At 34.2% G+C, this 23,615-nt stretch overlaps 1 protein-coding gene across 2 annotated transcripts in view; it reads left to right on the top strand.

Moving 5' to 3' along the window:
- The window catches only part of CDC73 (cell division cycle 73), a 120,713-nt gene that overhangs the window by 67,050 nt on the left and 30,048 nt on the right, over positions 1-23,615 (top strand). For both annotated transcript variants that reach the window (XM_059146949.1, XM_059146948.1), the window contains exons 11-13: positions 12,779-12,836; positions 19,567-19,602; positions 20,392-20,479. In XM_059146949.1, coding sequence (XP_059002932.1) covers positions 12,779-12,836; positions 19,567-19,602; positions 20,392-20,479 — 182 coding nt within the window. The remainder of the gene's footprint in view (positions 1-12,778; positions 12,837-19,566; positions 19,603-20,391; positions 20,480-23,615) is intronic.

The following is a 23,615-nucleotide window of genomic DNA, read 5'->3' as shown; positions in this document are numbered from 1 at the left end:
GAAAAATAAGGTTTTATTAAGTATATGTGCTTCTCCTAATATTTCAGGATTGTTTATTAAGTTGCCTCTAAGCACATTTTTTCAGTAAGCACTAGATACACTGAAATATTTCTTTGTATGGTTAGTCTCCTGGGCACCTTTTTTTTTTTCTGCAGAATACCGGGGCATTGTCTCCCCCCACGCCCCCTGCCTTAATAGCCTGAATTATCAGTTTTTCCTGTGAGACTTCAGGGACTTTAACTCCTAAAAATTTATGGTTTTATAACTTAAGCTATGTATTTGTAGTGACGTGTACACTTTATCCCACCTGTCTTTCCCAGTTAAATCTGTTAGTTCAAATACAGATTTATACTTTCTCTAATACTTTAAAATGTTTTGCCCTCATGTTTTTTAGTGTAGCTAATAAAATTTTTCTGTAGTTGGAGGAATCCTATGATCTTTTCTTTTCTTTTTTTTAAGGAGTGTATGCAACTTTCCAAGAAATGTTAGAAGGAATATTAAGAGTTTTATAATTGGGAAACCCAAGGTCTAGAGCTTTGGCTTTTCCTGGTTAAGTGTGAAGAGAAAATTGAAAGTCAATTTTTATTTAGTCCCTATGTCTTCTCATACTTCATGCTCATTACTTTTTTTAATATTACATGTAGGTAGCAGAGTAATGCTGAAGTGCCTACTAAAAATAATGTATTTTACAAAAGTAGAGGTGGATTTTAGGATAAATCAGTATTTATCAGTATTTATGCTATAAATAAATCAGTATTTATAAATAAATATAAATAAATCAGTATTTATCAGTAATTCCTTACGTAGGATTTGACTATACAGCTAGCAGCAGTGACTATTATGTACCCCAAATCAGACTGGATGCTAAGCTTACTAAGTTGTTAGTTAAATGACTCTTTTCCCTCATAATGATAGTTTATTATACTACCCATTTTAAAGATAGGGAACCAATGCATAGAGTTGTAAATAATTATCCCAGATATCAGCTAACTGGTGGCAAGAGAAGCCAGTTGGGAATTAAAGCAAGATTATCTAAGTCTTTATGCTCAGTTCTTAACCATTTTACTAGGTAACACTGCTGGGGAAATTGTGAGAGTTCTTTTGTAGGACTGGCACAGCATACCCAGAAATCATTCAATTACAAATGGATGTTTATATTTTCACCTTAATTCACTTGTCAAACAAATACATATTGATCATTTACTGTGTGCCAGTATTTATAGGTAGGCACAATTTATTGAATGTTAGGGAGATAGAAATGGTTTAGATACCTTCCCTTCCCTTTCTCTAGGAAGGATAAAACTATTATTTTGCTAGTCCTTTGATTTGACTCTTTTGGAGTCCCACTAGATTTATTATAGATCTTGATTATTAAGAGAACTCCATCACATAACCTGGTTAATGGTTCCCCCAGTATTGGTTTGAGCCCCTGAATTCCCAGTGGACTGTTGTTTCAACTGTGCTTGCTATGGAGCAAGGGTTAATACAGCAAAAGAGACTCCTAGAAACTAATAAAAAGGTGCCTGTCTACTTAATCAGAATTCAGTTTAAACTTTTAGATACACTTGCCATCAGTTTCTTAAATTTAAATTAAGCTGCCTCAGAACTTTACATGAAGTACAGAAAAACAGAGCAGACACCAGATAAAAGTTACGTTAGTGACTTTTTCTAACAATCTGCATGTTTCCAGCCAAGAGAAACTGTAAAAATCTTATGACAGGCAAGCTTGTAGAAGTTCTTCCTTTAGTCTAGTTTCTTATAACATCTGAATTCTATGGTTAAATTTTCTCAGTAAATGTGACAGATTTCTTTGTCAGACTCAGGAAACTGGCAGCTATTTTGTTAAGTTTTATAGTTATAAATGTCTTGTAATTTTTACTTGCAGAGGTCTACTTTTTCACCTTATATAAAACATATCTGATGGGAAAAATAAGCTATTAACTCTATATTTTGGCCAGAACTGTCCAGGTTGGTTTTGGGATTTTCCTGGGCAGAATTTAAAGACAGGATTTGCATAGCCACATAACTCTTAGTTTCTATTGAGTACAGAAATAATTATTACTTTATTCATTTGGCTAGTAGTTTCTGAGTCACTATAACATGATGAATCAGATATAGATTTTCTCACTAATAATAAAGATAAATCATTTCTGGGAATTTACTACCTATATAAATTCAACTAAATGCCCTTGGTAAAAAGAATAAGGGAGAAAAGGGTGTGGGGGATAACGCTTCGACCATGGCAGGCGATTTACTGAGAATGAGCAAATATCCTTGAATAATTTGAGAAGGGGAGACATGAATCTGGTTTTTCCTACATTGGTCTTCATTCCTGTTGGTGCTTTATTATGAATAATTGGCCTCTAAATGCAAGCCATTTTTTCAGTGCTGGAGAAAAATCTTAATGTTTTGGGTCACATGTCATTTCCACCATAATACTCTGAAAAATGCCATTTGATATAGTTATTTAGAGACCAGCTTTAGTTTTAATTGAGATCAGTTAACAATTTAGCGTAATGTTTGCTTAGAGTTTGTATCTTTTGACTTAAAATCATGAAATCTTTTTCATATTACAAATATGTGGACAAATAGCACATTTTTGGCTATTTAATGTTAGTAAGTTTTCTCTTTTTAAAGAAAATGACTGTGTTCATTAAAGTTTACAGTTTTTCTTTGAAGTCAGTAGATGATTTATGAACCAGTTTTACTTTTCCCTGAACTTACTACAAACCAGGAATTAGCCTGATTTCAAATTAGCAATCTCAGAATGACCACAAGTGTCAGTGTTCGCCTGCCTTATTTTTCTTCTTCAGTTTTCACCAGCTTGTACAGCAGACACTCATACTATATAAGAGTTTCTTTTGACTTGAAAGCAGAGCTAAATTTAAGTGTCTCTTTCAGAACTAATTTTCAACACCCTCATCAGTTTTAATTTATACAAACTATTAATGATCCTAAGGGAAAATATAAGCATTAAGATCAGCAGTAGTTTTTATTATGCTTGTATGTTCTTCAGTTTCTTAGTATTGTAGCTGCTTCAGTGTAGCATAAATCACCTATACTCTTTCATTTGTTTTTTGGCACACAGGGAATATTCTTCTGAAGAGCTTTGGTTCTCAGTGGGAGAAATGCTATTTTCTCGGAGGTGTTGTAGAAGTTTATGAGGGTATTTTTAGTTGACAGAATAATTGAAGGGCATTTAGTGAGTGAACAGGGAAGGAGGTCTATAGTGGGTGGGACAATTTTAAATGAACCTAAAATTTAATTAGAATACAAAGTGTATTTTGTGAAATTTTAACATATACTGAATTTTTCTAGGTATATAGTCATAGTGTCCAATAAGTGGTACCCAACTTTGTTCTTAACTTGGCAAGTAGTTCACCATTTAAAAAAATCCTATTGCCTGTGGCATTCATGTTTGTAGTAGATGACTTATCAGTAGAGTACACCAGTCTGTGGACATCTGTAATCGTTACATTCACTGTGATTTTATGAATAGGTACTAGCATCGGATTACTTCATTATGTCTTCTGGTGTAATTGTTTCTGAGAGTAATACTGAAATACTTGTGTTTATCATAAACTTCTTTTAAAATTTCATTTTTGTATATGTTAGGATATTGATTTCCTTTAAAAACAATTACATACATAGGTTTTTTATATTACCTGTGCATTTCATTTTAGATTGTTAAAAGGAGTCAGTGTAAAATATTTCCTACACGCGGAAGACATACTGAGTTTGATAAGAGTGTGAAGCCCACTAAGTCAGTATCTTTAAGTTCTCAGGCACCTTACTCCCTACTCCTCAACACACTGATAATATTTAAAAGTGTAAACACTGTTAATTTATTACAAAGTGTATCAATACAATTTGTAGATTCAGGTAGATGTCATGTGTTGAAACTTAAAACTCTGCTAAAACTTCACAAAAGTGAATATAAATTCCCATGGAATTTATTAGTATTAGAAAATGCTTTTTATTTAATAGCTTTAGTATAAGGAAAGAAAGGAAAAAGTCAGAAGGAAATAGAATGTTTTCCCCAAAGGGCTTTTTTGAGAAGAGCTGGAAGCATAAATATGCTTGATTCTAAATTCAAGGAATTCTCTTCAGAATGATTATTTATGATCTGATTGGAAATAGGAACTTAAGTATAAAGAAACTTTGCAAAGCAAGAAAGAGGCACGCAAAGGTTATAGGATTAGGAATGGGTAATATTTGACTTCAGGGTTTGGTTTTCTTCCCTTTCCCCAACTCCTTAGAGGATACCTAAGGGATTCACTTATATTCAACAAATACATTGAACATTTTTTACATGCAAACTGCAGAGGGGTATGAGCTTTATCATTAGGTTCCTTTTATTCAAGAAATTGATAGACAGGATACATAGATCATTCTATAGGTAGCAAAGTAACTTGAAGAAAATTTAATTTTTTTTCTATTTATTTAAGATTTTTCCCTTCAGTTTCAAAATGTTTTCTATAATTCATTATTGTGTCACTCAGTTTCACTTTTTTGATACTTTTGATCTTCCTAATTGCAGTTGGTTTGCATGACATTTTTATCATCTTAATTTTTCATGCTTTTTGAATATTTTTATTCCCTTTAAATAACACAGTATCTCAAGGATAATACAATTGCTGAGTTATAGTGAACCAAAATTTTAAAAATCAAAATGTTTATATTTTTATTATACTCTCCATTTTCTTTTATCATCTCCCTGATTACTTACTAACATATTGAGTCTGTTTCTTTTCTGTATTCTCATAGTTGACTTTGAATTTTTTCTGTACTTCCTCTGTAACTTTTCACAGATGTTATAGTTATTAATATCTCTGGCATTTATAATCCAGAATATTTCATTTGACTCTGTGTTTGTTGGGGGCCAGGGAGTCAAATAGTTAAATATATACAGGTCTGTGTTTATTTTAGCTTCCTCATTCCATTTATTGAGTTATATTAAATGGTAAAACATTGAATGTTTTCTTTTAAAGCTTACAATTTGTTATTTTCCTTTCTACCTCTGTTGTCAGTACCTATAATTGTGTGATTCTCTAAACAGTCAAATTTATCTAATTCCAAAGATATACCCTTTGATAGAGGGAGATGGGCAGAAGAATATTATGTTTTTATTCAGTGAAACAGAAGAAGAACAAATTTATATGGCCATACCATCTTTGAAGAACCCTATATTGAATTATGTCTTTAAACTCAGTTAATTGGACATTTGAGGTCGTACTGCAGTGGCATTGTTCTTAATGGCAAGTTATTACTTACATTTAAGTAATGGACTTTCTGGGGGAGAATTAGACCTTTCTAATCATCTAAAAATCTAGTTGTCTCATTTTGGTGGCAAGATAATCAAGACCCTGAGAGGTTGTGATTTTTTCAGAGCTCCTCTCTTTAATATGTCAGAGTCAAAGCTAGAACCGGGGGTTCAAGACTTTTAAGTGAAGTTTTTTGCACTGATTTACACTGCCTCTGGTTACATCAGTATATTTGTTTTTAGTCCATGGACCCATAAGGTACACAAATGATCACTTAACCCTCGCCTTCTGCCACTATAAAAAAACCTGCCAGTTTTAAATAAGAAAGATTGTGCTTTTATTAAACCTCAGTGACACATATAAAAGAATTGCTCATTTGTGCCAGAAACTTATGTGGCCATTATAGACTTTGGTATTAAGGAGATCAATTTCTAGGCTTTGGTTTGTGTCTAATGTAGTTTTATAATTAAACATTTCATCTACATTTATGTGGATGTAATTTTTAAATCCGTAGATAAATAAACGAAAATTTTTTAAATATTTTCCCATTATGCAAGAATACCCTGTTAAAGATTTTCGTATTCTGTCTCACTCTCTTTTCCTCTCTTTTGATCCAAATTTCACTTGCTGTACTAATATTAGTCTGGATTCTCCAGAGAAAAAAACCCAATGGGTGGATGGATGGATGGGTGGATGGATGGGGAGGAATTGGCAGATGTAATTATGGAAAAGGAAAAGTCCAGGATTTTCAGTCAACAAGCTGGAGACCCAGGAGAGTTGATGGTATAGCTCAAGGCTAAGGCGGGGTCCAAAGGCAAGAGAATAGGGATGTCCCAACTTGACAGCAGCTAGGCAGAGTGAAATCTTTCTCACTCTGCCTTTTTGTTCTGCTCATTTCTTCAGTGGATTCAATGAGGCCCACCCACAATGGGGAGAGCAATCTGCTTTACTCAGTCTGTTGATTCAAATGTTAATCTTACCCAGAAACATTCTCAGGGACACATCCAGAATGATGTTTTAACAAAACTATCTGGGTGCTCCATTGCCCAGTTAACACATAAAATTAACCCTTAGAGTTACATTCTGAAAACATCTTAGAGAATGATGAATGGAAAACTGGTATTTAGTTTTTTAATCAGTGAGTATCTTCTGATGTTATTCACAAGCACTTGTATTCCAGTTTTGTCTGTGACTGTAAAGTTTTAATTCTGTTAGTGGATTTGGGTAGGAATAGATTTTTGTTTTATCTTCTCTGAGATTAAAATATTACTTTAGTCTCTGCTTCTTTGGTTTCAAGTAGCAGAAACTTGCTCAAGTCAGCATAAGGAACAAAAGGAAATACATTATAATGGTATAGGAATATTCTGCCGAATCCAGGACTGAGAATTATAAATTGGTCTTAAAAGAACACAGTGAGACATTGGAAAACTGTCAGGAATCAAGGAAGCTTTTCTGTTTCTGTCTGATGCCATATGATTACTTGAAACTTTTTCTGCATCTGTACACCAGCTTCCTGGTCCTTTGTTAGTCCTCCTTAAAGCCAGCCTGCTACAGATAACTGTAGCTCCCATTGCTGGGCATATCTCTTAGTATGGATTTTGAAATCCAAAGGAGAGAAGATATGATTGGGTCAGCTTGTTCACAAGTTTATCCTTTGTGGGTATAGTCCAGCTCTAAAAAGGGGAGTAGACATCTAAAAGGAGTAGACTCTAAAAGGAGTAGACATCCTTTGAAAAGTCTGCCATCATTTGTAATTAGACTGTTTATTCTTTTATACATATTTTGTGTTTTTTAGAAAATATTTTTTATTATTTATATATATGAATTATTTTAAGGGTATAATTCAGTGGCATTAAGTATATCCATAATGTTGTGCAGCCATCACCACTCTGTATCTCCAGAACTTTCTCATCATTCCAAACTGAAACTCTGTACACATTAAACAGTTCCCTGTTGCCCTCTCTCCAGCCCCTGGTAACGACTACACTGCTTTCTGTTTTTATGAACTTGACTCTTCCAGGTACTTCATAGAAGTACAGTCATGCAATATGGGTCTTTTTGTGTCTATCCTACTTCATTTAGCATAATGTTTTCAAGGTTCATCCATGTTATGGAGATACATTTTTAAAGACTGAATGATATTCCATTGTATGTATAAACTGTAATTTGTGTATCCATTCATTTGTCAGTGGACATTGGGTTGTTTTTACCTTTTGGCTATTGTGAATAATGTTATGCACATCAGCATACAAATACCTGGTCAAGTCCCTGCTTTCAGTTCTTCGGTTATATACCAAAAGTTGGAATTGCTAGATCATATGTAATTCTGTGGTTAGTTTTTTGAGGTACAACCATACTGTTTTTCAAGTACTTACAAATCTTACATTCCCACCAGCCGTGCACAAAGATTCTAACATCTCCACATCCTTGTCACTACTTGTTAATTTCTGTTTTTTTGTGTGTGTATTTGATAATAGCTATCCTAATAGGTATGAAGTGTTATCTCACTGTGGTTTGTAGTGATGTTTGAGCATATTTTCATGTGCTTGTGGACCAGCTGGAGAATGGTCAGTTTCTCAGGAGAAATGTCTATTCAAGTTTTTAGCCCATTTTTGAATTGAGATGTTTCTTTTTCGGTTTTGAGTTGAAGGAGGTGTTTTGTTGGGGGTTTTTTTCTTCCCTGAGATTATTTGAGAGAGAGTGAGAGAAGGTTCACTTGCGAGAGCAGGGGGAGAGATAGAGGGAGGGACCATCAGACTCAGTGCTAAGTGTAGAGTCCACTGTGGGGCTCAGTATCACGAGGAGATCATGACCTGAGCTGAAACCAAGAGTTGGACACTTAACCACCGAGGTACCCTTTTTTCCCCCGCCTAATTTCCCTGGCTAGAATTTCAGATGCTATGTTGAATCAAAGTGGTGAAAGTGGACATACTGTTCCTGATCTTAAGGGGAAAGGTTTCAGTCTTTCCCATTGTGCATGTTAGCTGTTGTGAATGTTTTTATATTTAGTTTTAATTATGTTAAAGAAGTTTCCTTTCATTCCTAGTTTGTTAAGGTGTGTTTGATGTTGTTTTTATTCATGAAAGGATGTTAAATTGTCAGATCCTTTTTATGTGTCGGTTGAAATTATCATCTATTTGCCCTTCATTCTGTTAATGTTGTATATTTCATCTATTGATTTTCCTATATTGAAACATCCTTGCATTCCAGGAATAAATGACACTTGGTCATGGTGTATTCTATGAACTTGGTTTGTCAGAGACTGTTTTCTTATGGAAAGAAGTTAGTTTAATAAATACTAGTTCCTCTTTATTTTGGACACTAAGTTGAACATACACATACTTACAGAAAGTACTTATGTGCACAATAATAAATAACTAAATACATATGTAATTCTTTATAATTCTTAAACTTTCATTTACTTATCCTCCATTAAATTACACAACTTGATTAAGGCAGGGATCCCTTTGCTCTTGTTTATACTGATGCTTTCCCAGTTTTTTTATACTTCGTGCTTTGATGAATATGTATAGAATGAATAAATTAATGTTTAAGTCTCTCAATAATTCTTTATGATATTTTTACCATCTTTATTTAGCAGATTGAAACAGTTTAACAATAGTGAATCAGTAATACTAAGGGAAATGTCCTTGTTTTAATTAGTTAATGTATATTTTTTAAGGATCTGCATTACATTAGGCACCATGTAACAGGCATAGAGACATAGTGGACAGTCCCTGACCTAAGTTAGCTTACAGTCTGGTTGAGAGAAGCAGACAAATAAATAGAGAATTCTGTAGCAAATGAGGGATTTGATAGAGGTATCAAATCTATATATTTTATAAATACAGTATATTTTAGGAATGTGTTAACTATTTCCTTTGTTGGCTGACATTGTATGCATATGCTCCTGGGTTATGGCAAATGTAAAAAAATAAGTTGTGCTTATAATTTGTGTTTTGCTCTTAAAATCTTCTATGTTTTCAGCTTCATTGTCATTTGTCTACAGAGTTGCAATTTTCTTTTTCTTTCTTTCTTTTTTTTAAAAAATATTTTATTTATTTGACAGACAGAGATCATAAGTAGGCAGAGAGGGAGGCAGAGAGAGAGGGGGAAACAGGCCCCCCATTGAGCAGAGAGCCAGATGCAGGGCTTTATCTCAGGACCTTGAGATCATGACCTGAGCCAGAGGCAGAGGCTTTAACCCACTGAGCCACCCAGGCGCCCCGCAGTTTTCTTTTTTCTTTTTCTACATAGTTTTTCAAAAATTTTTTTATTTTTAAAAAGACCCAATGTACTTAAAATTCAGATGCTTTTTAAAAAAGCATCCTGGTAGTTGGGGATTCTAAATATCAAATCCACATTTCATGGGAGTATATTACTATAGAAAGACAAAAGCATATAAGGGTACACTTAGTATTTCATTTTTAAAACATGTTTTTTTGCTGTCATAAGTACAGTAGTCAAAATGATAGATTATTAACTGCATATGTATTGTGTGCTTTCTTCATTTAGAATTTTCCGTATTTTATAAAGTTACATACAAGCAGCATTTTTCCAAATTAAGTAAATATAATGTATTCTTTTTCATACTGACACTTGTTACAAATATTTTTTTCTTACGATATTACACATCATGGTATTATTTCCTGCTTGTTTAAAGCAGCAAATAACCAATATTATCTCTCCCAGTACCAGAAGATTTTTAGATTTTCTCATTTGCTGAAATAAGGCTAGTAAGGATTATAAGCAGCATAGTTTGTGTTGCCTTGTTATGTTTTACAAAAACGATTCTATCACTTCTGCCATTCTTATCAGTTATTTCTTTTCCAGAATGCCTCAAGTCTCGGTGGAAATTGTAATTGTTCTGACTTTTCAAGAGAAAGCAAGTTTTCCTCTTCAGTTAGCACAGCTTGTCAGCTCTTTCAGTTGTTGGGGGTTTTTTTTGTTTGTTTTGTTTTGTTTCTTTGCTGATACTTTATTTTCCCAGATGGGTATTATTTTTCTTCTCCCAATCCAAATATCTCTAAAAATATAGAACTGTCAGTCTCTTCCCCATATTACTGCCAAATTATTGTTCCTTTTTCTTAACGTATGCCAGATACACCATTTTGTAGCCTTTGAAAAACTTCACCTTTGTTTCTTCATGTGGGGTTGATTATATGGTTTCTGAGGTTCTTTATGCAAGGACTTCTATAATTTTATTTCAAAATAGTACAGATTGGAGTGGAATGAACTTTCAGCCCTTAGTATTGGCTAGGGAGTCCTGAACGGGCTATTCACTGACGTGATCAGCAACGATCTCCCCAGTTTTTTTTTTCCAAGGAGTCCACAGCCTCCATTTTAATAGCTGTATAGCTTTGTGTGTGTGTGAGAGTGTGTGAATGCATGCTTGTGCTTAACACTTATTTGTGTTTGTTTACTAACTCCAAAATTAAACAAAGTTATACTGTATTGACTCAGATTTTCAGTATATCTGAGGAGACAAAGTTAGAACTCTTCCAGTTGCAACCAACAGTAACTCTGCTCAAGTAATTAGATAAAAATGTGTGTGGGAGTGCATAGTAGTGAGGTGAGGGATTTTAAAGGCTCATATAATCAAGAAGAGGTAGGGGAGAAGAGGCCTTGCAGGCTATTATAACTAGATAGGTGTTATAAAGGATGCTGTATTCTGCCTCTTTATTTTGTGCATATTAGTATCATTCTGTCCTCCTCCAGATGGGCTTTCCCCAGGAGTCAAGAGATACATGGTCATCTGTAATTTTTGGTTTACCACCTTGCAGCCGTGTAACATGCTAGTTCCAATTTATAAAACATACAGGGGAGAACTCTTGATTGACCTAACCTAAGACATATGCCTCTTCCAGTGACCAAGGGCTAAGGCTTATTCCCCAAAAGGGATAATTTGGAGTAGGAGAAGGTCATCAAGCAATGATAGCTTACTTTGTAAACAGAAAATACCCAGTTTTGAGTTTACTCAGAAGTATAGAAAAACACTTAAGGGTTAGAATTTGTAATGGAAAAGATTTTTTTTACATATTACTTCTGTGTTCTTGTACCTTTTGCTGACCCGTGTTATAAGAGCCATAATCTCTTCATATGGTATAGGTATATTTTAGTAGTCACATGAATCAGTTTTGGTTCTGATAGTTCTCCATATGCACGTGGTGCTGTTTTGTTCTTGTGATTTTGAACTTCATCTGCCCTTTTGAAAAGAAGGGGCTTTGATTTGGATCCAGCCAACCTTGTAGTCAAAATGTAGACAGGAAGATATCTGCATGTGTGTGTGCTCATTGTTCTTCTCTCTCATTTTTTAAATTTTTTTCTGTGTCAGTGTGTACTTAAGTCACAGTCCATGACTCAGTATTTACATATAAGGATTTCTTAAGTAATATGGGTAACATTTATTTTATTTTCATGTTTATTGTATAATACCTAGTTGATTCTCTTTCTGGACTAACATGAGATGGAAAGCTAAAATGTCTTTGGTTTAGTTATTTATTTAAAAAACAACTGTGGTATAGCTTACCATTCCAAATTATTTTACTATGAAGAGTCTCAAGTTTTGAAGACAATGTAATATGGTTAAAATTAACATTATTTAGCAGTATTTCTTTAGAAATGTTTCTGTGATTCTAATACCGATTTTTATTATTATGGATTTATGTAGTTTCCCTGATAGTCACCAAATTTCATTCAGTTGAGTACGACTAGAGTCATGGTACCAGTTTTTTTGAAATTTATTTTTGTAGCTTCTTTTTGTTTGTAGTTTTCTATTAAGTGTGAATATGATTAAAACTGTTAAACTAAAGACAGCTTTTTGAGTATCTTAAGCATTTCAGAAGCATCTACTCCTGAATATGTAATTGATATATTTCAGTACTTAGCATATTTTCTTCTATATATTACATGCTTAGTAATTAGTTGAGATTGTTATTTAGTTAAAATTTTCAACCACTCTTAAATGTAACAAATCTTGTCTTTATAAATGTGATTATTTCCCTGAATATTTTAAAGGCATTTAATTTGAAATGTTTGTGGGATTTTTTAATGCACTGCAAAGTAACATCATTTACATCTTTCTAATGTGAGATTATGTATCATTTATTCATTTTGAAACTATTTGATGGAAAAAAGATTGACTTGATTTTAAAATGGGTAATAACATTTATGCAAATATTAAAATTGCCAACAATTAAGCATATCAAATATTTGGAAAATGTTGTAGTTTTAGAATAAACTATATGATAATAGTTTAAATTTATTTTCTACTAAAGAATCCTTTTATTTACCTCATGGCCAGTAGCATAGAAGATAAGGGAGGTGTTTTTGTTTTCTGCGGGGGTTTTCTGTTTTGTTTTGCTTTTTGTTTTAATGCTTAGTATCATAACATGTTTAGTGGAGGGATTGATTGAGAAACAAGGAGATACAAAATTTCTTTGCAGTAATTAAATGGAAGTATTTATTATGTAAAGGAATTCTAATATTATTTGTCAATTTTTATTCTTTTAAAGGAAGGTGCATCGGCCCGTAAGACTCAGACTCCTGCAGCACAGCCAGTACCAAGACCAGGTGAAATACAAAACTTCAGAATTTTTTTGTTTGTTTGTTTTTTAATTGTCACAAATTTTTTTGATACTACAATGCTTTGAAGGAATTGAAATTTTACTTTAATATAAAGTAATATAGGAACATTTACTTGAACAAATAGAGTTGAAGAGTTAAATTTTTTTAAGAAAATGTTTGTAAGATCTTAGAAAAATGTTTTAAAAAACTATGTATATGTACACATCCCCTCACCAGTTTCTTGTTCGAGGTACATATGGATGTGATTTTTCCTCCTCTGTCGGAAGCACAGCATTATAATTTTAATAGACTGTTCAGCAGCTTTGATGCTTAGAATTTCAGATGTCTATGTTCTTGAACATACAATATTTTGTAATCAGTTCTGTAAAATGTGTGGTAAGCATAAGCATTACTGAAGCTATTTTGGAAATATTTTTCTTCTCTATTCCTAGTTTCTAAAAAGGTTGATCTTTATAAATGCATGTAGAGACCAACAATATATTCATTTTAGGTGTTTTGGGTTTGATTTTGGTGTTTTTACATTTAGTGTAATTAAAGTGTTAGGATGTACCTTTTCTTCTTTTACCTCATCAGTGGTTTTGAAAATGGCTATGAAGAAAATGAATAGGATTGGAAATGCACAGGCCAGAATTTAATTGGGTGCTCTTCCTCTTAAATTTGGCAGTATCAATAGTGCAGAATTGGTTGTCTTTTTATTCATAGTATGTTTACAAGCTAACTCTAAAATTATGTAAATTATACATACTAAATACTTCTGGAAGCACTTTAGAAGTACAGTATTATGAATATATGTGGCTTATAGTGGGATTATTTTTATATCAGAATGTGTCCTGGATCCATAGATCTGGATTTTGACATGAGTAGTATTTACTTTTTCTTTTTCTTTCATTCTTCCTTTCTTCCTTCCTTCTTTTCTTTTCTTTTCTTTCCTTTTCTTCTTTCTTTCTTTCTTTCTTTTTTTTTATGACAGTGGATTTGTTTGGAAACTTTATCATTCCTGTTTTTGCGGACGAGTGGAGAAGAGAAGGACTTCATTAGCCATTTGTTAACTTTGGAGCACACTGGATAAATTTATTTCAGATAACAGGACTGTGGCACTGTTTATTAAGTACCGAGGACCTTAATCAAAAGCCATATTAAGAGTATAAGGAAGAGCAATTAAATTCAATAAATGTTAGTTGAATGCCTTCCATGTATGTACTCAGGGCCAGAAACTAGAAAAAGCTAAAAAGGAGTTCTTTTCAGGAAGGAAGAAAAAGTGAAGGCAATAGGAATTGCTGTACTCAGTTGGGCCCGAACAATACAAACTGTGCAGTAGAGGGGTATTGTAGAGGCAGATGACTGATACAGGACTGTGCTTCTTTGGGGTGGTGGGATGGGAGGCTGTAGTTGGTCAGTCTCCAGAAGGTCACAGGAGAAATGCAGAATTGGTGTAAGAGGGGAGAAATCACCCCTGGAGTTTTCTAATGCACTTTTGTGTTGTATAATGTAAAATTGTCATTTCACGTTTTCTCAAAATCATTTGGTAGACAAGGAAAGGGGTAGGGGAGGCACTGATATCTAAATAAATCAGGTTGTTCAAATGTACCATGTGATAAAATGAAGTTAAGGGAGCTGGATTCTATCAGTCAGTTTTGTGACCTTGGAGAAGATCATATGTAAACTATGGAGTTCTGAGTCTTTTCAACTCTTAATATTTTATCATTCTTTTTCAACTGCTCTATCAAGGTACCCTGGTGATTAAACTGATTGAAATTAATGTGAATTAATATCTCAGAACAATATTCTGATGCCCATCCATGTGAGATCTCCTCTTCCTTTTCCACAAGTTTTTAGCACTCATCTATGAATAAAAACTCATTTTAGTGGATGTTCAGCAGTTTATCACCTTTGTCTTGATTAGTGAATTTTTCTTTTGCTGTAGAAATGTTTTTTGTATTTGCCTATGGGATGCTGCCCAGTTTTGAAGAGATAACTGTGTAATATATGACATGTTCACTTATGCTGTCTTTTCAAAATTAAAAAATATATGAATGCTCAAAACCTATTTGGCAGTATAATATGTTATAGATGAGAAATTAGCCATTCATAACCTTTATTTGTAGGTAGAGTTCGAATCATTCGAAAATGGAGGACTGAACCACCGTTTTGTTTACCTCTTCAGTGGGGCAACTCAAATACTGAGTGCCATTATTGATTACTTTTTTCCTTTTTATTATTATTATTATTTTTTAAATATTTTAGTTATTTATTTGACAGAGAGATCACAAGTGGGCAGAGAGTCAGGCAGAGAGAGAGAGGGGAAAGCAGGCTCCCCGCTGAGCAGGGAGCCCAGTACGGGGCTCGATCCCAGGACCCTGAGATCATGACCTGAGCTGAAGGCAGAGGCTTAACCCACTGAGCCACCCAGGCGCCCTCCTTTTTATTATTCTTTCACCACATGTTTATCTAGCACTCACTAATTGTGCCAGGCAAGTCCCTGGGTAAATTTGATACTTCAAAGTATCTACAATTATTCTCAACTTCTAAATATTTATTTGGAGAATGTAACTAACAAAAAGCACATGTTTTTCAGTGGATTAGGAAGGATAAGCCTTTGATAAGCCATAGTCCTGTACCTTAGTGTCATTTTCTTTCTAGGTTAAATCTCTTACCCATATCCTTGCTTCCTGCCTCTTTCTTATGCATGTACAGTGCATATTTCATTTCTCCAGCTTTAATTTTTTACTTTTATTTCATAGATTGCCTGAAATGGGTAGGTGAACTGTAACTCGTTTGTCTGCTTTACATATAAGATTGATAGAGAGAATTAGCCATTTGTATATTTTATTTATTTATCTATTACTTATTTAATTTTTAAAATATTTACTTGAGAGAGAGGGAGTGTGAAAGAGAGATCACTAGCAGGTGGAAGGGTAGGGGGAGAAGCAACTCCCCGCTAAGCAGAGAGCCTAATGCGGGGCTCGATCCCAGGACCCTGAGATCATGACCTGAGTTGAAGGCAGAGGCTTAACTGACTGAGCCACCCAGGTGCCCCACCCCTTGTATATTTTAAAAATATTGTGCTGGTTCTGGTATCTCATTCCATAGTATTACGTCTATGCTGATGATTTTCAAATTTGTATCTCCAAATCAGACATCTCTTCTTATCTCTGGTATCTCGTATAAATTGTCTAATATTTGGATATGCCATAGGCATCTTAAAACTGATGTAAAACCTCTGTTGCCTGAACTTTTCCCCCAAGTGTCTTCTTCATGAATAAACGGCACCACTATAAACTCTTGTTTCTTGAGCAAAAAAATGCAGGCGTTACTCTTCATTATTCACTTTCCACATTTGCTTATTGCTCTCATCTAAGAGGTCAGTAACTTCTGTCAGATTTACCTTTTCTGTATTTCAGATTTGTCTCTTTATCTCCACGACAAGAATTTAAGTCTAAACCATTATCATTTCTCTAGACCAGTGCTTCTTGAAGTGTTAGTCCATGACCTATTTCTGGCTTCCAACAAGATGCATATAGAAATTGAGAGTACAGTACTATCACAACATCCAAGTCCATGATCATTTTCTAGTAATTCATTGTTACTGCATTTTATTCACTTGACCTTGGAAATTTCAAATATATAAAAAAAAAACCACCTCTTATCTTTACACTTAATTTGAGTAGCACCACTGTGTGGACTGTTCTTAATAATCTTGAGCTTTCTGCTTTCATGCTTGTCCCCTTTTGATCCTTTATCTCAATCTTTTGTTTTTCTTTTCCAGAAGATGTGAAATGAAAATCAAATTATGTCACTTTGTGGCTTAAAAATTACAGGGTTTTCCAGTGGCATTTACATACAAACCTAATGTTGCCTGGAAAATGTGTATGTGTGTATGTGTGTGTGTGTGTGTATTTTTCCGTTTGAAAGCATATATTTTTAACCTCATTTCCTGCCATTCTTTCTTTTGTCCCTGTAGTCTATACATTTGCAGTTCCTTAAGCACAGCAGTTTCTTCCTGTCTTTGGCATTTGCTCACATTTCTAGCCCTCAGCGGGCTGTTCTTCACTTATTCCTTGCACATTGGCTCCTTTTCATCCTTGAAATCTGAGCTTAAATGCCACTTCTTTGAGAGGCTTTCTCTACGCGTTCTTTCCAAAGGACACTTTTCTGTCAGTTGTACGTGCTTTTTGTTTCTTAATAATTGAATGTTCAAACTTGTTTAAATATGTTTGTATGCTTACTTATTTATGGTCTGACTCCCCTACTTTACTGAAGGGTTTTTGAGGGCAGTGACTATTTCTGTTTTATTTACAATAATAAGAGGGCCTTGTGCATAAGGCTCTGAATATTTAAGTGAAGACTAATTATATTAGAAATCATGCATAGCAATCAATAATAATTACTTATTCTCAGCTTGTAAATTTTCAGTCATGGAATTTGCTGAAGGTAGTGGTAGTATTAGTGGTACTAGGAGCAGTAGCATTTAGGATGAGCTGCTATAGCCACAGGGTTCGCTAAATATTAAATATGAGCCAAGATCTGATTAAGGACTTAACCAGCATTGTTGTTTTTAAGATTCTTACAGCAGTTTCAAGATGTAGAAACTATTATTACTGATTTATAGTTGAGGACAACTGAGACTGAATGAATGGTCTATCAATTCAGCTTACAACGGTAATTTGCCCAGGAAGTGGCAAAATGTAGATAGGAATTGAGGTAATCTGAGTACAGATTTTTCCTCTTAATCACTGTGCCTTATGAACTGTGTTATTCTGCCATTTTTCCCCTTTCTCCCACTTTAAATCAAGCTTAATATAGTGTGTTTGTCATTGTGTCTGGACCTTGGTCCTGATTTAACTAGGGAACTTATTTTTATTCTTATATAATTATTTTTTTTGCTATGTTTCTAAATTTTAATATGTGTGCTTTCTTATTTTATCTTTTTCTTACATGGGGTCTTCTCACCCTTGAATTTAGTGAATCTTTTCCTAAATTCCTCAGTCCATTGTGGGCTTCTTTAACCAAACCAGTGGTATTTCAGGCAAAGAGTTCTTTTTTGTTGTTTCCCTTACTCATTTTTTTTTTTTTAAGCAAGTCCTGTCTCCTGTTTATCCATGTATCTAGCCATCCTATCAATACTTTATCCCTCCAACAAATACCAAATATTTACTGAGAATATATTATATTCCAAATGATGTTATCTAGCTAATCAGCTAATCAGGTGTTTTCCTTGAGTTCTATTTTTAAAAATGTTTGAGAAAGCTTTAGTATTTTTTTCTTAGCAAGTAGAAAGAAAGAGAACACTAATAAATATGTATATGCATGAGCTTGTATTTAATATATATTTCTCTCCTTTAAGGGACTGGAAAAATCTTACTACTGGACTCCATAAAATTTTATCATAGTAAATAGCTGTAGAAAGGATTACAAAGTATTAAGTTAAAATGTAGCATTTTATTGCCTTAAAAAAGAACATATTCCAAAAATGAGTGTATCCCCTTTAAAAATGGTAATCTGTTTTTAACAACTGATGTTGAGTGAGAATTTTAAATCTCCTAAATTTTTATTTTTGTGATTTAAGGAAGTGGAAATTTTAATATAGTACATGACAGAAAGCTGTCAGTAAATTTTTTTGTATGTGTAAATTCTGAAAATTGAATGTACAGCACTTTTAGATTCTAAAACATATTAGTCTTGAACCAGGCTGATGTTGCTGTTATTATGCCAACACCTATTTCCATTATAAAGTCTATTATATAGACAAATAATAAAAAAAAGAATATTTATATTTTTTAACATAACAGTCACAATTTTTAATTTGAATTCAGTTAGCTAGCATATAGTAAGTACATCATTAGTTTCAGATGTAGAGTTCAATAATTCATCATTTTCATTTTACACCCAGCACTCACCACATCATGTGCCTTCAGTGCCCATCACCCAGTTACTCCCATCTCCCCACCCACATCTCCCACATTCACAATTATTAATAATATGGGCAACTGGAGGCACCTGGGTGGCTTAGTCAGTTGAGTGTTCGACTCCTGGTTTTAGCTCAGGTCATGATCTTGTGGTCATGAGGTTGAGCCCCACATCAGGCTCTATGCTCAGCACTGACTCTGCTTCAGTTTCTCTCTCCCTCTGCCTCCTGCTCTCGCTCGATTTCTCCTCCCCCCAAATAAATAAATAAAATCTTTAAAAAAAAAAGGGGGCAATTTAAGATAATATAGACCTGCCCATGACTTATTGCCTATAATCTTCTTCTAATGAAAAAACAAATATGAAAAGAGAGAGAAATGGTAAGAAGTATTTTAGGTCTTAGTTCCCAATAATGCCTTTCTTTTCCCTCCCAGATAGTTAAACACATTTCCTCCTTCCAGCCTATCACCCAGTGTTACATGTTTTTGCATTTACTGCATTGGCTATCATTTAATTAAGAAACTATTTATTGCTTTTGCTAGACTATAATATCTGTTAATGTAGATACTCAAGAGTTTAGCAGCGTAGTATATCTTTGTTACAATATATTGTTATATAATGGTAAGGCATTTTAATGTTTTTGTGAAACAGAGAAATTGAGAAGATTGGTATTATTTGGAAAGATTGCAGTGTGTTTTAAAACTTTATAACTAGTCATATGTAATTTAAATTTTTAGGCCTTAGTTGCTTTGTAACTTTGAAAATAAGAATGTTATTTTGTAACACTCATTTTTTTCCCCTCTCTTAACAGTTTCTCAAGCAAGACCTCCCCCAAATCAGAAGAAAGGTGAGATTATGCATATAAGTTTAAACTTATTTTATTTTTTATTTTTTTCTTTTTAAAGATTTTATTTATTTATTTGACCCAGATAGAGAGCAAGAGAGGGAATACAAGCTGGGGGAGTGGGAAAGGGAGAAGCAGACTCCCTGCTGAGCAGGGAACCCAATGCAGGGCTCAATCGCAGGACCCTGGGATCATGACCTAAGCTGAAGGCAGACCCTTAACATACTGAGCCACCCAGGTGTGCCTGATTTTAAAATTATTTTATTTTTTAAGATTTTATTTATTTATTTGACAGAGAGATCATAAGCAGGCAGAGAGATAGGGGGAAGCAGGCTCCCCTCTGAGCAGAGAGCCCAGTGAGGGGCTCGATCCCAGGACCCTGAGACCATGACCTGAGCCGAAGGCAGAGGCTTAACCCTCTGAGCCACCCAGGTGCCCCAGCATTTGACTCTTGATCATCATGAATTTGAGCCCCATGTTGGATATAGAGATTACTAAAATAAAGATAAAACTTAAAAATTTTTAAAATAGAAAGTAAAAGTGAGTAAGCCAGATTACAAAATGAAGGCTGATATTATGCTTGTGCAGTTATATCAGATGTTTGTGCACAGTATCCATTCTGATTAGTCTGTACTCAGGTCATACTGATTACTAAATATTTTGAATATTATTGTTGACTTAAATATTTCTTTAGCTCAAAGGAGTTAAGATTATAAATTTATTAATTACAAAAGTAACTATATTTCTTTTAATAATAACATATTTGCTACCTTTATAATTTTGTCTTTATAGGATCTCGAACACCCATTATCATAATTCCTGCAGCTACCACCTCTTTAATAACCATGCTTAATGCAAAGGACCTTCTGCAAGACCTGAAGTAAGTAATTTGTTAAAGTGTCGTTTTCATTGGATATGAGAATTAGTAGTTAAGAATCTGGTATTCCTTATTTGGAGAAAACGATTTCAGCTTCTGTGCTATAGGCTTTGTAGATAGTCTGAAGTATAATTTTCAGAGCAGAGTACAGAGTACTTGAACAATGCAGGGGTTTGCGGTATCGATCCCCCACACAATAAAAAATTTACATCGAGCTTTTGACTCCTGCAGAAACTTAACTCGTAATAGCCTATTGTTGATGGATGCCTTAATGATAACATAAGTAATATGTAACATAACAGTCTATTAACACATATTTTGTATGTTATATGTATTATATAATGTTTTGTACAATAAAGTAAGCTAGAAAGAAATGTTAAAAAATCACAAGGAAGAGAAAATACATTATTGTATTTTTTTTAAGAGATTTGGCTTATTTATTTGAGAGAGAGCAAGCATGAGCCATGTGGGATGGAGGGCAGAGAGGGAGGGAGAAGCAGACTCTGATGAGGGCACCCGATGTGGGGCTCAGTCCTAGGACCCTGCGACCATGACCTGAGCTTAAGGCAGATGCTAATGAGCTGAGCCACCAGGCGCCTGAGTTGCATTTATGTGGCAGGCGGAAATCCTGAAATCCTCTGTATAAGTGGACCCATGCACTTTAAACCAGTGTTGTTTAGGGGTCCACTGTATAGTCTTTTCTCTCTGGATCCTTTAGGAAAAATAGGGAAAGTTTTGGCACAAGTTCTAATGAAAAGGATACTATTATGTTAATTTTTAATATGAATTGTTTTGACTTTTTTCTGAAGAGCTTGAGGAAGTTCTAAAACAAATTCCAGTTCTCTCCTTCTCCCCTTCTCCAAGTAGTAGTAAAGAATGGGAAAAGTGGGGCACCTAGATGGCTCAGTCGTTAAGCAGGTGCCCTAGGTTCAGGTCATGATCCCAGGGTCCTGGGATTGAGCCCCGCATCTGGCTCCCTGCTCAGAGGGAAGCCTGCTTCTCCCTCACCCACTGCTGCTGCTTCTATTTCCTTTCTTGCTGTGTCTCTGTCAAATAAGTAAAATCTTTAAAAAAAAAAAAAAAGATTGGGAAAAGTGATAAAAACTTCTGTATATATTGTTTACCCGGGGTGTAGGGGATGGTGGAGGTTGGGAATATAGTCTTTTTACCCTAGAAATTAGTAAAATTTAATTGAAGTTAAAATGAAACCTATATCCTATGTTAAAATTCTTAGATACTTAGCTTCCAGAAATATTTTTTATTGAGATATAGTTTATTTGACGTTATTATTAATTCTGGGTATACAGTGTAAGAATTTAATATTTGTATATATCACAGAGTGATCACCACAGAAGTCCAGTTAACATCCATCACTATACATAGTTGCAAAATGTTTTTCTTGAGATGACAACTTTAAAATTCCATTCTCCTGACTACTTTCAAATATGCAATGCAATATTATTAACTGTAATCAATGTGTTGTACTTTACATCCCTAGGATGTATTTATTTGTAACTAGAAATGTGTACCATTTTCATTTGTAACTGGAATTTTGTACCTGAAAATTTTAGTCTTTCTCTTCCTTCCTCATTTCCTGTTTAAAATGAATATAATCACAGTTACACTCAAACTGCTCTAATAAACACACATCATGGTGTGTACATAATCTCTCCCCTACCCAACCAGCTTCAGACTTTAAGTATTTTCTAGAAGTATTTATTTTTTAGTTAGTATGAATAGGTGTGCCACTTTCAGAGATCATGATGAGTTTTTTAAAATCTTTATACTTCTTGTATTGGCTGTCATTTACAGAGGAAAACTGGCAGGGTTAAAATTGTTTTAAGTAACTTTCAATTATATGTACATTTGCAAGGCTCAAAATGAGCCATGGTTAAGTGATTTTCAGAGTGCTGTCAAGTTTTTGAGCATTATTACTAGCATGGCAGATAATCCGTGGTTTCGCTAGTAATTTCTGGATGTCCGCTTTTGCTCATGACAAGGATATCCACCTTGCTTGCTTCTCATTGTAAATGTCATATGCTAGATTCTCATGATGATTATTTGTGCTATTGGTGTTGTTTTTTTGTTTGCATCTGTGAATTGTGGGTGGACCTTGTTCTAAGTTATTACAATTTAATATAGTATACATTATCTTGAATTAACAGTCTTTCATTTAAAACTGAAAAATGTGTGTGGGCAAGGCACTGTGTCATGTATGTCTGCATGGTGGGGTGGCGGCAGCACAGGTGTTTCAGCCGCTTTGTTCAGCTAAGCTATGCTTGTCTCCTTTTTAACAAGTTCATTTTCTCTTTGCCTGTGTGATACTAGACTTAATAAATTAAATACAATCATTTTATTATTATGTTTTTTAACGATTTTTTTTTTGTCCGAGAGAGTGAGTGAGAGAACACAAGCAGGGGAAGCAGCAGGCAGAGGGAGAAGCCAGGTGTCCCAGTGAGCAAGGAGCCCAGTGTGGGTCTTGATCCCAGGACCCTTAGATCATGACCCTAACCAAAGGCAGATGTTTAACTGGCTGAGCCACCCAGGCATCCCAAAATACAGTCATTTTAATAAAATACTTTCAAGGGGAAAATTTGTTTTCCCTCTTCCCACATACAGACCCATGAGTTAATACAAGAGAATAATTTCTAAACATTTATTGAGGAATTCATATAGTTCAAATATAGTAAAATGTATTTGAAGAAAAAGCGGTCACCCTATCCTATAGTGTTGTTTCGATTTTTGTCAGTCATGCTGATTATTAAAATGGGTAAATTGTTTACAGACTCACTTAAACACTGCTGGATATTTAGCATTTTAAGATTGTTCATTCTGCTTTTCATCAGGTAGGTGAAAGAAAAAGGAAAGCCCAACACTATATATTCTACATAATGTTTTAGAGGATAAGAGTGGTGTGTGTTATGGTCATTAGTTGGAGAGAAAGGGCTTAAAGGTATTCTGTTACAACCTTTTCCTAGTATTTGGTACTCTCTAATGGTGCTTATTAAATAGGAATCATCAGATTGTCCAATTACCTTATGTAATTAGTGATTAAGTCTTGGCATTTGTTATATATTTAGAGTTTTGCTCACTAAGTTTTAATTATTTGAAGAAATTCTGGATTGAAGACATCCCTTAC

Source organism: Mustela lutreola, chromosome 14 (genome assembly GCF_030435805.1).
Source record: "Mustela lutreola isolate mMusLut2 chromosome 14, mMusLut2.pri, whole genome shotgun sequence".
Classification (NCBI taxonomy): domain Eukaryota; kingdom Metazoa; phylum Chordata; class Mammalia; order Carnivora; family Mustelidae; genus Mustela; species Mustela lutreola.
The sequence above is the reverse complement of the archived record's forward strand: the minus strand, read 5'-3'. Positions and strand labels throughout refer to the sequence as shown.